We start from the raw sequence: 16,036 nt of genomic DNA, 5'->3' as shown, positions 1-16,036 counted from the left end.
CCTCAAAACAGTAATCTGGATTTCAAGTTCCAGAATCCCAAATCAAGGTTTGCGAATGCCAATTCTCGAATCATATTCCAGCAATTAAATGGGCCCTAAACGAATATATTGCAGATATAAATAAAATTCAGATCAGAGTTAAAGGTGATAACTCCTCTCAACTTCAGAACATTAAGAAGATTATCTTCAGCAATTGAAGGATATCATAGAAGTCTGAGATTTAGTACAGAATTTGCAGAAAATTTACATGGTATCAGAGCTCTGGTAGTCAAACTTAGGCTTTGCAAATTAAGTAATCAGACCTTATAGATATTTCTAGCATCATTCTCCTATCTTCAATGGCATACACAATCAATCCCGAGGGCAGGTTTGATGGGAAAGAACACTTTGATGCCTAGAAATTCAGAATCATGATGATTCTTGAAGAAAATGATGTAAAACAATTTGTTGAATCAGCATCCAGACAATCTACAGTTGAACCTCATAAATTCTTCTGGATTAAAGGAAATAGGAAAGCTATTTAGATCATATTAGATGGAGTGAAAAATGATATCGTACCTATGCTAACAAAACATCAAACAACATTTGCTATGATGAATGCACTACTAAATGCATATGAGTTTAACAATGCAACTAGAGTTCTCGCACTAAAAAGGCAACTAAATTCACATTCAAATAAAGAAGGGAGAATCAATGAATTCTTACTTCCTAAGGGTTGCCAGCCTAAGAGATGAACCTTCAAGTATAGGTACCATCATTAGTGACATGGAACTAACATTGATGGCTATAGATGGATTACCAGATTCTTGGGAAACTTTCGCACAAGGAGTAAGTGCTAGAGATAAACTTCCTGACTTCAATAGACTTAAGAGAGATTGTCTTTAGGAAAAATCGAAAAAACTAAAGAAAGGAGGGAAATTGAAAATGGAAGATGAAGATGTTCTTAATACAAACTCCTGTAAAGGCAAGAAGAAACATTTTAAGAAGAAAAGGGGAAATTAAAAGAATGAAAAATCTAAGAAAGATCTATCCAAAATAAAGTGCTTCAGATGTGAAAAGTTTGGATGCTACAGATCTAATTTCCCAGAGTATTCTAAACAAGAAGTGAACTATACAAACGTTACTAGGGAAGAAGATAACTACAATCTTGAAAATCGTGTATTGTATTCGTCACTATCAAATGAAGTCTCAAGTAAAGCATGGGCGATTGATAGTGGATCATCTAGACATTACAGGATACAAAGAAGCACTAGACTCTATATTAGAAAAAAGTTAATGGCAAAGTCACCATTGGTGATAATTCAACACATTCCGTCGAAGGAATTGGAAATTGCACCTTGAAACTAAAATCAGGAAATTCTCTGCTTCTCAAAGGACTACTTTATGTACCAAGAATAAAAAGAAATCTAATCTCGGTTGCAACACTTGAAGATGATGGACATAATGTTGCATTCATGGACGGTAAAGTAATAACTTGGGCTAAGAACTCCACAGTTAAGAAAGCGAAGTTGATTGGTCAGAGAAAAAGGTATTTGTATGAATTAAATTTAGAACCTAGTCGGCCTATTCAAGCCTTAATTCATGAAGCTGCAGACATAAATAAAATATGACACAAAAATTTAGGACATCTAAATTTCAAAATCTTATCAACTATGGAGAAGATGGTTACTGGTTTGCCTAAACTAAATAAAGACCACTCAAGCATATGTAAAGGGTGTGCTCTGGGTAAGAACACCAAAAGTCCATTTCATGATAGCACTAGAAAAACCAACAATGGTTTGGAATTAATCCATGAAAAATTTATGTGGACCTATGTCTGTTCCTTCTCTTGGAGGATTTTGGTATTATATTTTGTTCATAGACGACTTCTCTAGGAAAACTTGGATTTACTTATTAAAATGCAAAGAATCAGAAGAAATCCTAAAGAGATTTAAAGAATTTAAAACATTAACTGAGAACTTATTAGGACATAAAATTAAAACTCTTAGAACTTATAATGGAAGGGAATACACCTCAGATTTGTTTAAAAGGTTTTGTAAAGAAACAAGAATTAAGAGGGAGTATACAGTTCCTTATAACTTAGAACAAAACAGGGTAGCAAAAAGAAAGAATAGAACAATTATAGAAGCTGCTAGAGCTATGATATTTGATTAAAATCTAAAATATTATCTTTGGGCAGAAGCCTCTTGTACTGTTGTCTATATTCAAAACAGAAGTCCTCACGCCTACCTTAGAGGTATAACTCCTAAAGAAGTCTTTACTAAGGTTAAACCCAATATAAGTCATCTTAGGATTTTTGGGTGCCTTGTATATATCCATGTTCCAAAAGAAAAGAGAACTAAGTTAGAACCCTCCGAGAGGAAAGACATTTTTGTAGAGTATAGTGAAACATCTAAAGCATATAAGATTTTCATACCTGGACAGAAAAATATTGAACTTAGTAGGGATGTAGTTTTGAAAAAGATCTAGCATTCAAAAGAGCCCTAAGTTTTGAAGAACCCTCTCCTTTACTTAGTTCTGAAAGAAATCTGAGTCTGAGTCTCAGAGGGAGAACATGGAAGAAATTGAAGATGAAATTCAAAACCTCAATCTTGGAGACACTCAAAATTCAAAGAAAAGACCACTTTGGGCCATTAAAATAGTCGAGGAAGCACGAGACTTTGCTGCACCTTTTGGAACAATCAAAGAAAGCAAAAGACCCAAAAGATTTTTTAGTTATACAACAAACATGAATGATTTGTCTAAATCAGAACCAACCAATACTTCAGATGCTATTAAACATACAACTTGGAAAGAAGCTATGACAGAAGAATACCAATCTATTATGAAGAAAGATGTTTGGGAAATTGTTCCTAGACCTAAAGGAAAATCTGTTGTTTCTTCCAAGTGGATATTTAAAATAAAGCATGCTGCTGACAATAGCATTGAAAAATATAAAGCCAGATTTGTAGCTAGAGGATTCTCTTAGAAAGAAGGGATTGATTATGAAGAAACTTTTGCTCCTGTTGCTAGAGACAGCTCTGTAAGAGCAGTTCTAGCCAGTGCAACATCGAAGGGATGGAAAGTACATCAGGTGGATGTAAAAACAACATTCCTAAATGGAAAGATTACAAAAGAAGTATATTTGGAGCAACCTGAAGGATTTGAAACTCATGATCATAACATTTTTTTTTGTAGGCTCAAGAAAGCTCTCTATAGGCTTAAGCAGGCTCCAAGGGCTTGGTATGAAAGAATTGATAAGTATCTCATTGGCTTAGGATTCTCCAAAAATGAAGCCAATCCAAATTTATATTATAAAAGGGATAAGATGATATGGTAATTTTGATATTGTATGTTGATGATTTACTAATAATAGGTGATGATCATCTCATAGATCAATGCGAGAAAGATCTAATTAGAGAATTCGAGATGAAAGACTTGGGACTCCTTCATTACTTCCTAGGATTGGGAGTACGACAAAATTCTGATAGCATTATATTCAATCAAGGGAAGTACACATCAGATATTTTGAAGAGATTTGGAATGTGGAATTGCAAGTCTATGTCTTCTCCAATGGAGACTAATCTACATAAATTTAAAGAAGTAGCAACAAGATCACCTTCCATAGATTCTACTCTATACAGAGAGATGATTGGGTCCCTTATGTACTTGGTAAATACAAGACCTGATATTTGCTATGCTATTAATGCCTTAAGTCAGTTTATGTGTGAGCTAAAGGAGATTCACCTAGTTGTAGTAAACACATTATGAGATACTCACAAGGCACTCTTAATCTTGGGCTCAAATATGAGAAAGTCGACTTAGATTTACATGGATTCATTGGCTTAGATTGGGGTGGAAGTGTTAAAGACAAAAAAGTACTTCAAGATGTTTCAGTTTAGGATCAGCAATGATATCTTGGATATGTAGAAAACATTCTTTAGTAGCACAAAGCTCCACAAAAGCCGAATACATTGCGGCAATGATGGCCTCTCAAGAAGCAGTTTGGCTAAGGAAGTTACTTGTGGGATTATTTGGGAAAGCCATGAATCCTACCATTATTCATTGTGATAATTAGAGTTCCATCAAGCTTCCGATGAATCCAGTTTTCCATGATAGGTCCAAGCATATCAAAATTCTTTGCCATTATGTAAGAGATATGGTAGATAGGAATACTGTAAAATTATAATACATTTGCACTGTAGATCAGACAATAGACATTCTCACCAAACCTCTCTCTAGAATGAAGATAGATCACTTCAGGAAAAGACTTGGTATGGTTGAATTGTAATTCATTTGTATTCTTTAAATTATTAATAAAATAATTTTAGTCAGGCTATTGACTATTATGGGCTCCACCATCGGTATTCATTATTTAAGAGGTAACAATCTTTGAGGTAATGAATATTTGTATTAAAGACATTATGAGAGATGACGATTCCTTAGATAATGTATTGAACAATATAAAACTACTATTCGATCTAGGTGAGTTCAAGATCATTTGTGACATAAGCATTTCCATGTCTATGAATCACAACTTGGATAAAGGAAGAATTTATTCTTCAGACTTTATCCTATGTTCTAGTAGATCTTAACTCGAGATCAAGTTGTGATATAGGATTGCCAGTTCCTATGAATCACAACTTGGATAAATGCAGAACTTAATCATTCTTCAGATTTTATCCCGATGCAATACTGACATCACTAGTATAAAGTGACAAGTCAAATCACAAGATGGTTATATGACTCAGTATCATATGTTACATGATACCATTGTTCTCAGAAGATTCAAATAGATATAGAGTATCAATCTATGCTTATTCATCGCAATTGAAGATGCTAGATATGTTATCTCTTAGTATGATTATCAAGTTAAGAGGGAGTGTTAAATATTAGCCTGATAATCTTACTGGTCTGAGAAGTGCAATCCGCACCTTAGTCTTCTCCCATTATATCATATGATAGCCTATATATACACTAGACTTGGCAGTAAGATGGGCGGCGATCCTTAGCATAAATTATATCTTGTACTAACTATAACGATTTGTTATGTTAGTTAAACATTTGATAATTTCCTTTAGGCGCCGATTTCTTCAAGTAGTGTTTGGGCCGACCTAGAGAGGGTCATGTCCCTTTAAGGGACATGCCCTTTGGTCTTGATATAAAGGGTAGGTTTTATGGTAGTTTGAGGACACACAGTAAACACAAGTCTGCTCCCTCAAGCAATAATACCTAAACGAATATATTGCAGATATAAATAAAATTCAGATCAGAGTTGAAGGTGTTAACTCCTCCTAACTTCAGAATATTAAGAAGATTATCTTCAGCAATTGAAGGATATCATAGAAGTCTGAGATTTAGTACAGAATTTGCAGAAGTTTTGCAGCAATTTCATCAGAATGTGCAAAAAGGTGAAAATATGAGATTTTTCACAAAAAACCACATGCCATGTGTTGATTTTGTACAGCATGCAAGTAAATTAGAAGCTTAAATCTGCAAAAATGAAAAAAACATCAATATTAATCTTTCCGTAATTGGCAATGAAGCAACAACGGTGTAGGGGTAGAGTTGTTTGAGGTTTAAAACACAAGAAATACTATTGTGCGAGTTTTAGGAATCTGTGGTCAATTGGTGGTAGATTTACTATCCTGTTAACAGGCTTTTGCATGTTTCTTAGCCACATAAAATATGACATCTTGTAAATTTTGATCTCAACATGGATAGATGCTCATGGCTGTTACAATTTTCTCCCTAAGGCTGTAAGCATTTTGTCTGCCAGATTGATTGCAAATGTAAATTTGTACTTTATTTGCACAATGCAAAATATTGAATTGTTCAGTCTTTGAATAGGAGTAATGTTCTAAAGTATATAGGCTGGATATATCAAAGTGACATGGACTAATGTTTTGCGGGACTCAGTTATGCTGAAGATGAGGTCTTGGCACTGGTATAGTTCGGGTATGGGTATGGGTATGGATTGGGTGCTTGGACTTGCCGTGGGTCCTCCTATGAAGGATCCACAATGAAGCTTGACACTTAGGAAGTACCCAAGGTACCTGAGCAATTATACCAAAATATGTGCATGCATATGAAATAAAATATGCATTATTTGTAAATTCTCATCAGATCTCTATATGAATATGCCAAGCAAACCTCTCTATTAAGCCTTTTAAATATTTAGAAGCAAAATATGAAGAACCTAAGACTGTACAATGCTTATGATGAAAAAAATATGAATTTGATACTAGGTATTTCATTCAAAATTTTATTGACAATTATGGATTTATGAGTATCACTCTTCTTTTTATATTTTTAAATGTTCAAACACATACACACACTAACTAATGAATGAATTTATGTGTATCAAACTTCTTAGTTTGGCAGGTAATTGCAGCCACTGATGGATATCAGTTTGGTATGATGGTTTTGATTATAAATTAGATGATTTATTTTCAATTATGATTATGTCTGAAGATTACTAGAGTTAAGGCAGATATAGAGCCAATAGCATTAATGGTATAACTATTTGTTTGATAGGTAATATATATTTTCATTAATCAGATAAAAGTTTACATTTCAAATATGCCAAAATTTAGCAGTAATCACTATACCAGTTTAATGAAAAAAAATTATAAAACCCTCCCATTTTTTTTTGAGTAAAAAATAATGAAAAACCTACCCAAAATTTTTTTGGGAGAAAATTACTAAAATCTCGACAGAGAAACCTTCATGCATCAAAATATTGAACTTCATGTGGTAAAATACTCCAAAATAGTTTTTAAGGAAAAAAATTCTAAAGCCCTCAACACTAAATTTTTATGGACAAAAATTGAAAACCCAATACAATTAAAACTTAATTTTTTCAGGCAAAAAATTAGAAAAATCCACCCAATAATTTTTGTGGAAAAAATTATTAAACCCATATCTGGCTTGGAACAACCAGTCATGACTTGTAGAGACTCGCAGGCATGAAGCCACCATTACACGCTAAACCAAAATCCAAAAAATCCTCAAAATGAGGACAATCAGTCCTCTCCACAGCGCCACCTAACAAAACATGAACATAGAAAGGTTGCATGGGTGGGAAGTCACACAGGCCAAATAATGGTCAGAAATCCCAGTGAAAATGATCCACAAAAGCCAATCAAAATGCGAGCAGGAAGCCACACACTAATAGAGAATAAGCAGTGCTAAAAAATATTACGAGGTAATTGGTAAATACTTGCTTGTTATTAACAGAGACAGACAACTTATCTACTAATAATAGAGGAAGGCACACACTAATAGAGAATAAGAAGTGCTAAAAAACCCAAAAAAACTGCAAAAAAATCCAATACGAGCTGGAAAATGGATGTGGGTTTGATAAACGAACAAAGAACAATGGTCATGGGCTGAAAATGGCAAAGAAGCAACCTGTGCGAGTGAAAAGCGTGGGTTTCAACACCAAAAAGAAATCCACAAAAACATACGACCTGAACAAAAAACACTTTGCACACGGAAGAAATTCGATGCTGCAGCAAAAAAATGATCACCATCAACAAAAATGGGTTGAAAAGCCCTTCAAAATCGTAGAGAGAACCTCTCAATGTTCCAACAATTTTTCCACTAAAAAAATATAAAAAAAATTCTAGAATTTTATTTAGGAACAAAGGTCTCGAATTTTATTAAAATATCTGCCAAATTTCATAGAAGCCTGTCAACCCGTTGTGATACTATGTTACACTATTTCATTATTCATAAATGAGTGAGCACAAAATGAAGACAAAGTCTTCTTATTAAGAGAAACAATGAAGAAAGTTTCTAAAACAACTAACTGAGAAATTTAGAAACTACCTAATAGACTAAAATAATAAACTAAATACTGAAATGACCATTAATATAATATTAAATGCTTAATTAATTCTTTCATAGAGTCTTTTTTTGTTTCATTTTTATGCCAGAAGGGCAAAAGATATAGGGCATAGCTAGAGTCAACAATTTCTTTCTAGCATTGAGGCATTCTATGTTAATGTTCTAGTAGCTGCGAGATAAATCTTTCATATTCCTGTGTTTGGACTATTAGAGTTAAATCTCCCTCTCTCTCTCTCTCTCTCTGTTCCGTATACTTACTTCTATTTCTAATGGCCACTCTTCTTATATGTTTCCATATTCTCTCTTTGTTCAATAAGAAAAAAAGAAGAGTGACCATTAGAAATAGAAGTAAATCTATGGAAGAGAGAGAAACAAAAATAGAGAGATTCAAGTCTATTATGGACTTCAGGTTTTAATATGAAGTTGGCTCATGTTTTTGAGAGATTCACTGGTATGTCTTTTATTATTCTAATGACATCGTTTTTAAAGCCTTCTCCTTATTTAAGCCTTTGAGAGCTGCAGGTGTCATTGCATGTGTAACTCTGTCAGTATCATCCTTGATCTTCATATCCTCAGTGATGTTTATTAAAGGCATTAATAGTCCAACAATGAATTGACACTTATTGGTCACTGTCATCAGTTCAATTTGGCTCGGGCTATTGTTGTGATCATTTTCTGAGACGATTGATAATTGACTGAGGTGACTCCACATTCTTGTTGAGTCACCACCCAGTATTTGACATGGCTCTTACGACAAGTGTTAGTTGTAATGGCAATCTTTGATAACCATCACTGCTTAGAGTAATGAAGATGGAAGCTTAAGCATTGTCGAGTATATGACCTCCGCATTTGACAAAAGACCGCCCAAGAGACAAGTTTGTATTCCATGATCGTGTATAAGGATGGACATTCGTTCTGCATTGTTTGGTGTGACGAGATTCCAGAGTGAATTCTCATTTTTCTTGATATCAGTGTTTGTATGCTGTTGTATCTTCTGCAGTTATTCTGGGAGATTATTTTGTGTGCAAATTCTTGTGTGTTTGGTATCGATAAGATGCAATAGCATGCTCTCTGTACTGTTGATGTCAAAGAGATCATTTGCTTGCATTGTAAATAGTACACTTCTGATGATTCTTGAGAGTGAAAAATCTCTGATTTATTCTCATTAAGCTTGAGAGCTCTGTATTCAGTTTTGAGTATTAAATTAAGGACCTTTTCTCGGTTATTACTGGATTTTTCCCTCGAGTAGGAGGGTTTCCCAGGGTAAATCTCTGTGTATCAGGAGTTCACGTATGATTTTCCTGTTATTTATTTATGCTATTTTGGTTCTTGAAAATTTAACATGGTATTAGCGTGGGTCTAGTAAAGATCCCGAATCAGAATAGAAAAATTGAGAATTTACATGATGCAAGAAATGAGGGATTCTTATGAGAACATGTAGCTGAGGAACCTTGGAGGGTAGAATCTATGAAGAAGCTTCCATTTTTTTGACATTGATGGGGAGTATGCTGTCATGTTCGTCTATGCTTATATGGTTGACATTTGGTCTATGGGGATAGCAGATGTGCTGGTGTTCAAAATTTTCACTCTTTGCCTATGCTATATATTTGTGATGGCAAAAGATCTATCAATGGATTGTGAGGAAATCTAGGCAATAAAGAGATACGTATTTGAATATTGATCATGAATTTATGTAGTTAATATTAATTCATGTTATAACACTAGGAGTAGTGTATGCTTTTAGCATTGATCTGTATATTTCTTTTTAGGATAGTTTGATTCTATGAACTTCTACTAATTTCACTAAATATGCTTCTAGGACGAATCGAGAAGGAATGGCATGATGAGAGATTACATGCAAAGTCATGTAGGCTGTCGAGGTGAACTTGGGGGCATTGCTTGCAGCCATGGAACTGAAGTGGTGACACATAGCATCATTTAAGACGAAGAACCTATATAGTTTGTCATTCAGATTTGTTTCTTTTAAGAGGAGGAAATGAGTTTCAGAGGGAGCTTGTGTGATAGAGGGAGTGTCAAGTCCTTTGCGGAGGATCAACAAGTTCGTGAAGTAGTGACTGCAAAAGATCCTTTGGCTGGTCAAATGTTGGAATCAGCTCTAATTTATTGTGGTATTCAAAGCAGTGAGATTGCTGCCCTTGCTGAGAGGGAGTCTCTGTTGAGAGAGACTCTTGGCTTCAGTGATTTTTATACATGTTGGTAATGAGTTCTTCTTTGTGAGGGAGAAGTTCGAGGTGCAATCTTTTATTAATGAGTTCTTCTTTGTGAGGGAGAAGTTTGAGGTGCAATCCCTTGTTTATGAGTTTTTGTTTGAGAGGGAGAATGTCGAGGTGCAATCCCTTGTCAATGAGTTCTTCTCTAAGAGGGAGAATGTCGTGGTGCAATCCCTTGTTAATGATTTCTTCTCTGTGAGGGAGAAGTTCAAGGTGCAACCCCTTGTTAATGCTTTCTTCTCTGCGAGAGAAGTTTGAGGTGAAAGCCCTTGTTCCACCCTTTAAAAGTAGCCATGATGAATGTCATACTTGAGATGACATATCATGTTGAGAAAATATTAATTTATGACAAAGTTTTGTTGTTGACACATTTTTGGTTGCAGCTCTTTGTGTTTGTCATGTTGTGTGACACCATGACATGAACAATCTTTCTTGCTTAGAGGGAGTGTTAATGTTTCGGTTGCTGCGGGAGAAATCTTTCATATTCCTGTGTGTGGACTTCCAGTTATAATATGAAGTTGGCTCATATTTTTGAGAGATTAACACTTGTATGCGTTCCTTTACTCTAATGACATCATTTTTAAAGCCTTCTTATTTAAGCCTTTGATAACAGCAGGTGTCAATGCATGTGTAACTACTGTCAGTATCTTCCTCCATCTTCATAGCCTCAGTGACTTTAATTTAATGCATGAAGATTCAGAAATGAATGGGGCACTTATTGGTCACCATAGTCAGTTCACTTTGGCTCGGGCTATTGTTTTAATCATTTTCTGAGACTGTTGATTATCGACTGAAGTGACTCCACGTGGTTGTTGCGTCACCGCCCAGTATTTATATGGCCCTTATGGCAAGTGTGAGCTGTAATGGCAATCTTTGATAACTGTCACTGCTCAGAGTAATGAAGATGGACGTTTAAGCATTGTCGAGTATGTGACTTCTGTGTTTGCCAAATGAAATGCTCAAGAGACAAGTTTGTATTCCATGATTGTGCATAAGTACAAACCTTCATTCTGCATTGTTTGGTGTGACAAGATTCAAGAGCGAATTCTCATTTTTTTGATATCAGTGTGTGTATGCTGTTGTATCTTCTGCAGTTATTCCAGAGATAATTTTGTGTGCACACATTCTTCTGTGTTTGGTATCAATAAGATACAATAGGGTGTGTCTACTGTTGATGTTAAAGAGATCATTTGGTTGCATTGTAAATAGTACACTTCTGATGATTGTTGAGAGTGAACAATCTCTCAGAAAGATCTTTATTCTGATTAATCTTGAGAGCTCTGTATTGAATTTTGAGTATTATATAAAGGACCTATTTTTTGGGTGTGGCTGGGTTTTTCCCTCGAGGAGGGTTTTCCCAGGGTAAATCTCTGTGTCCCAGGAGTTTGTCATTTGATTTTTCTGTTATTTATTAATGCTATTCTGGTTCTTGAAAAGTTAACATTTTAAACTTTCTTTAAAGTTTTACTTTGAATAGAGTTTGGTACAATGGAGATTCAAACTATAACAAGTGTTCAACTTTTAAATGATATCCTACTTAGAGTGCATTTTGAAACACAAGGCTATCCCTAAATGCTAGGCCATGCTCCATGACAGTACATCTTACTAGTTTAGGGCTAGCCATTTTTAATAGATAACCTTAAGCAAATACAATAGCTTTTTCTAAACCCTACTTATTTTTCTGAGATTGGCATCTTTATAAGGTATAATGTCTAGTTTTATCTTTACCCACTACATTTGACATGGAATTGCAAAATTAGTTATTTTCCTCTATTTTTACAACTAATGCTTTGTTTTTTAAGCGCCCAAGTTTTGCATAGAGTTTTAGTTGAATTCCATTTACACTTTTTCCATACCATGTTGATGCATGTCTGTCCAGTGGCATGTAGGGTTTTTGATATATCTTGCAGCTTGAGCAGAACACTGTACTTCTTTTATAAGTAATATAAATTTAAATATTCTCTGCAAAGATGTGAAGTTATTCTTATTACTTTTATGTCAATTTTTAATGTGCAAATGCTTGGGTAACTATGTTTTATGGGTTTGTATCAGTTGCTCCCCTTCCACTCATTGATGACTGAAGAATATTTGAAAAAGTGCTTTCTTTTTGTTTTTAATTTCAAGTTGATTTTTGTTTTTTTCACAAACTCAGCCTGCAAGTTTCAGCAGTCCAATGAATCTGCACTGTCTGTCTTGGTTGAGTCCGCGGGTGAAGACTGCAGATTTGTCAAGTCTGACTGGATGTGGTTGTGCAAGTCCTCGCCGAGTCTCAAAACTATGGATAATCAAAGTCTTATTTTAAACCCCTTTGGAAGTTGAAATTAGGCAACATGGAAGATGGAAAGTAACAGAATGGAAGATAGATCAAACATTATTGTAAGAAAGCACACCATTCATTGTGAAATGCTTTTTCCCAAATTGACTGATTACTCAAGATTGCCTACACAAATGAACACATATACTCACTGCAAATAACTGCTGCAATAGAAATTCTAAAATTGACCTTGTAACTGCACATCTTCTTATATTCTATGGTTTTAAAAATTTCCTTCCCATTTTCATTGTAACTTTTAGTTTTCGATCATTACTACTGACTTTTTATATTTTGAGATATTTATTTCTTAGTTTGGGTATGTCCATGCATTCTTTCCTTATGGATGCCTGTAATACTTTCCGTTGCATTGGTTAGATGAAAGATTTTAAAATGCTTATAGCTATTAGCACTTTGATCATGACAGACTTAAGTCACGTATTGTACTGTATCAAATATTCAATAAAGTCTGGCTCATGGATAGAACTTTATGTCCATGCATTCTTTCCTTGGATGCCTGTAATACTTTCCGTTGCATTGGTTAGATGAAAGATTTTAAAATGCTTATAACCATTAGCACTTTGATCATGACAGACTTTTAAGTCATGTATTGTACTGTATCAAATATTCAATAAAGTCTGGCTCATGGATACAACTTTATGCTTTATGATTTTACTAGGCTTCTTGTTGAGGCTATTTTTCATACATCATACCTTTTATTATCCCAGAAACTAAATCTATTTCAGTGGTCCTATCTTGTTGCCAAACAATTTATTTACCTTCAGCCATTCTTACTTCACTCGTACAGCTCTTGGAGAGGTTTTGACATCTCCATTTCTATTTTTATTTTCTGTAATCCTCTAGTGAGTAACTTGGGTTACAAAACCACGGCTTCTGATTGCCTTGGTGTAATGCTGCATCTGCAATTCACTAGAATGTTTATACAGAAGTATGCAGCGTCTGTAATTCACTAGAATTATTATAAAACAAGATGTATACTGCATTTTAATTTTCAATTCATGATTGTCTTCTAAAGTCTTCTGCATGTGACAGGTAGGATTACCAACAGCAGAAGCACAAAGACAAGCAGAGTGGCGGGCTCATGCTACTGAGAGTTTAGCTGACTTTTCCAAAGGATATGGGTCAGCAAAATCAATTTCTAGACATTCTAAAGTTATTGGTCCTTGTTTACCTCGGAGCTGAAACTTTATGCAGAAGATGAAGATCTGATTGGATTTAGATTTTAGGGAAAACTTAAATGTCTTCTTCTATATGTTCAAATTCCCAACAATTATAATATAACAAACAGTGGTAACCTCCACGTATGCTTGCATGGTCTTTATCCTCTATTTTTATTGCCCTTATGTTTTCCTTGACAAAATGTCCTACTTCCCTTCTGTAATGACCAAATTCATCCTCGTTTCATATTGATATATCTTAGGTTTGTTCTTAACACAGGTAGTATCCAAGTTGTGAAAATTCGTTTTATTTGGCTATAGCCATCACAACTGTACTTGCATTGTTGAAAGCTACACCATAATTTGAAGCCTAATTCATATCTTTTTCTCTTCATAGTGGGAACTTTTCTAAAGTGGTAATTTGATGACTACAGTCAGCTTTATCTTGTTTTTTTTCCCATTTTGGTAAGAACAAAATGTTATTTTTTGTTTCTTTGCTAGAAACACCTGTAGCAAATTATGTAAGTTTGAGGGATTTGGTTTAATTTTTTTAAATTTCCACTATCAAATCTGCTGCTTTGTGAAAATTTGTTTGATCTACCTCACATGTCTAAAGGATTTTAAAAAGATAAGCGACCACCAGAGTTGGACAGAGTGGACATACAGACTTAGATGAACTGGTCAATTTAATCTGCCAAAAGAATAATTGGGAGATTAATGATTGGTTGATGAAAGTCAGAAAGTTTTTAGTTCTTCCAAGTTGATTGGATTAAACTAGATACAACACAATGAGTTGCATATGAAATCCTTGGAGGCTAATGTATGTCATTTCGTATGTATTAAGCACTGTAGCTAGTCTTCCTATATGTTTTTGTATTTGAGCTTGGATATTGGCAGACATTTAAGTGCAGAGGTGATTAATTTTCTTGCTTTATGTTTTCATGGTGCTAGCAAAGAGATAGTTGCTGAGGTGAAGGAAAATACATTTGTTTCAAACGTAAGGCCAAATTTGGAAAGGTAAGTCATAGATGATGTGGGGATGTGTGTTATTTATGCCTTTATGAGATCATTTATGAAAGCCAACCAATAAATTAGAAGAAATATGCTTTATTGTCTATGTACGATGTCTAGTTGATACATTCATGATTAATTCCATGTTTTTGTCTATAGCCATTGATTTTGTTAACCTTTTTAACATATTTTCTAAGTTGATTAATGTTTGGGGACGGGTTCGGGTACTAGAATCCGGTTTGTGGATTTGTGATTTTTTTTCATTATGATTCATGTGCGTGTCTATATACAAAAAGAAAAGAGAAATGTACATAATTGTAAAACTCAATCATTCAACAGTATGAATCTATGATGCTTGACCATTGATCAATGTCAAAAGTCAAAGATAAAAATAAAAAATTTAAATACTTGATCATTTGGCTTATGTTCATGATTTTGAAGAAAATTATCATATTGAATTACTGAATTACAAATTGAAAATTGAAAATACTATTCATTCAAGTTTGAAACATGATTCAATAATAGTGAGTTTCCACAATTCATGAGAATTTTTCAGTTACCAGTGGAATTGATTTTGAATTATTTTTCATCAACATTTCGGATCAGACTCCATGATCCGTCATGAGGATGAGTTCTCTTTTAGCCTTCTCTCTTTCAAAATTCTCTCACAAATTCGTCCTAATGATGGATCACAGAGTGTGAACTAAAATGTTAATGAAATTTTTTTATCAAACAATCAATTTTAGAAGTAGTAATTGAAAAACATGACTGAATGTTCATGGATCATGAAAGCAGTCATCAATCATCAAATGAATTATTAAAAAATCTAGATTGGTGGGGTGTTCAACAGTTGGAAGTGGTAGATCATCATCATTGGAACCCAAACCAATTCCACTAGTACTAGAGGGTGTTGTGTCATCCTCATCATCATCCATATTGAGTAAAGTGGCTCTAGCAAGATCTTGAATGTATCCTAGTCAGCAGACTCAGGTGCTACATACCAAATATTTTTTGCCCCCTTCTTGTATTTGATTCTTATGCGTCAAGAGGCACAAGTTGTTGTTAACAAACACCGAGTCTTTTGCTTTTTTATGAACTCAATCGGTTATGCTTTGTTGAGTGGATAAATGAGTATGTGTTACAATTTCATTCAGCGGTAGAAGAACTCACAACCTAGAGAGAAAATAAACAAAAAATAAAATAAAAAATATAAGATAACTTTAAGTGTCTAGTGTTAAATTTAAAATGCAAACTTAAAAACTTGTAATAGGATTTTAATTACAAGAGGTTGGAGGTAACCATATTCTTGTCCATAAAGGTACCACCATTTAATAGCATCCATTTTGCTTTGGTCATTCACAACAATAGGGTCTACATCTTTTCTTGAGATGAATGATCCAACTTCTAACCTAACATTTGCCTCCACCTTTGAACATTGAAGAGTCTACTAAATGCCTTCTTATATCCACTAGCAA

General features: G+C 34.3%; 1 protein-coding gene across 1 annotated transcript in view; it reads left to right on the top strand.

Moving 5' to 3' along the window:
* The window catches only part of LOC149548285 (uncharacterized), a 46,891-nt gene extending 32,947 nt beyond the window's left edge, over positions 1-13,944 (top strand). Inside the window, exon 7 of the mRNA XM_089792345.1 lies at positions 13,426-13,944. Coding sequence (XP_089648471.1) covers positions 13,426-13,575 — 150 coding nt within the window. The 3' untranslated portion in view covers positions 13,576-13,944. The remainder of the gene's footprint in view (positions 1-13,425) is intronic.
* The last annotated feature ends 2,092 nt before the right edge of the window (positions 13,945-16,036 follow it).

Source organism: Cupressus sempervirens, chromosome 7 (assembly GCF_028749045.1).
Source record: "Cupressus sempervirens isolate cs-2001-9-10 chromosome 7, ASM2874904v1, whole genome shotgun sequence".
In the NCBI taxonomy this organism is placed as follows: Eukaryota; Viridiplantae; Streptophyta; class Pinopsida; order Cupressales; family Cupressaceae; genus Cupressus; species Cupressus sempervirens.
This window is presented reverse-complemented; position numbering and strand designations above follow the sequence as displayed.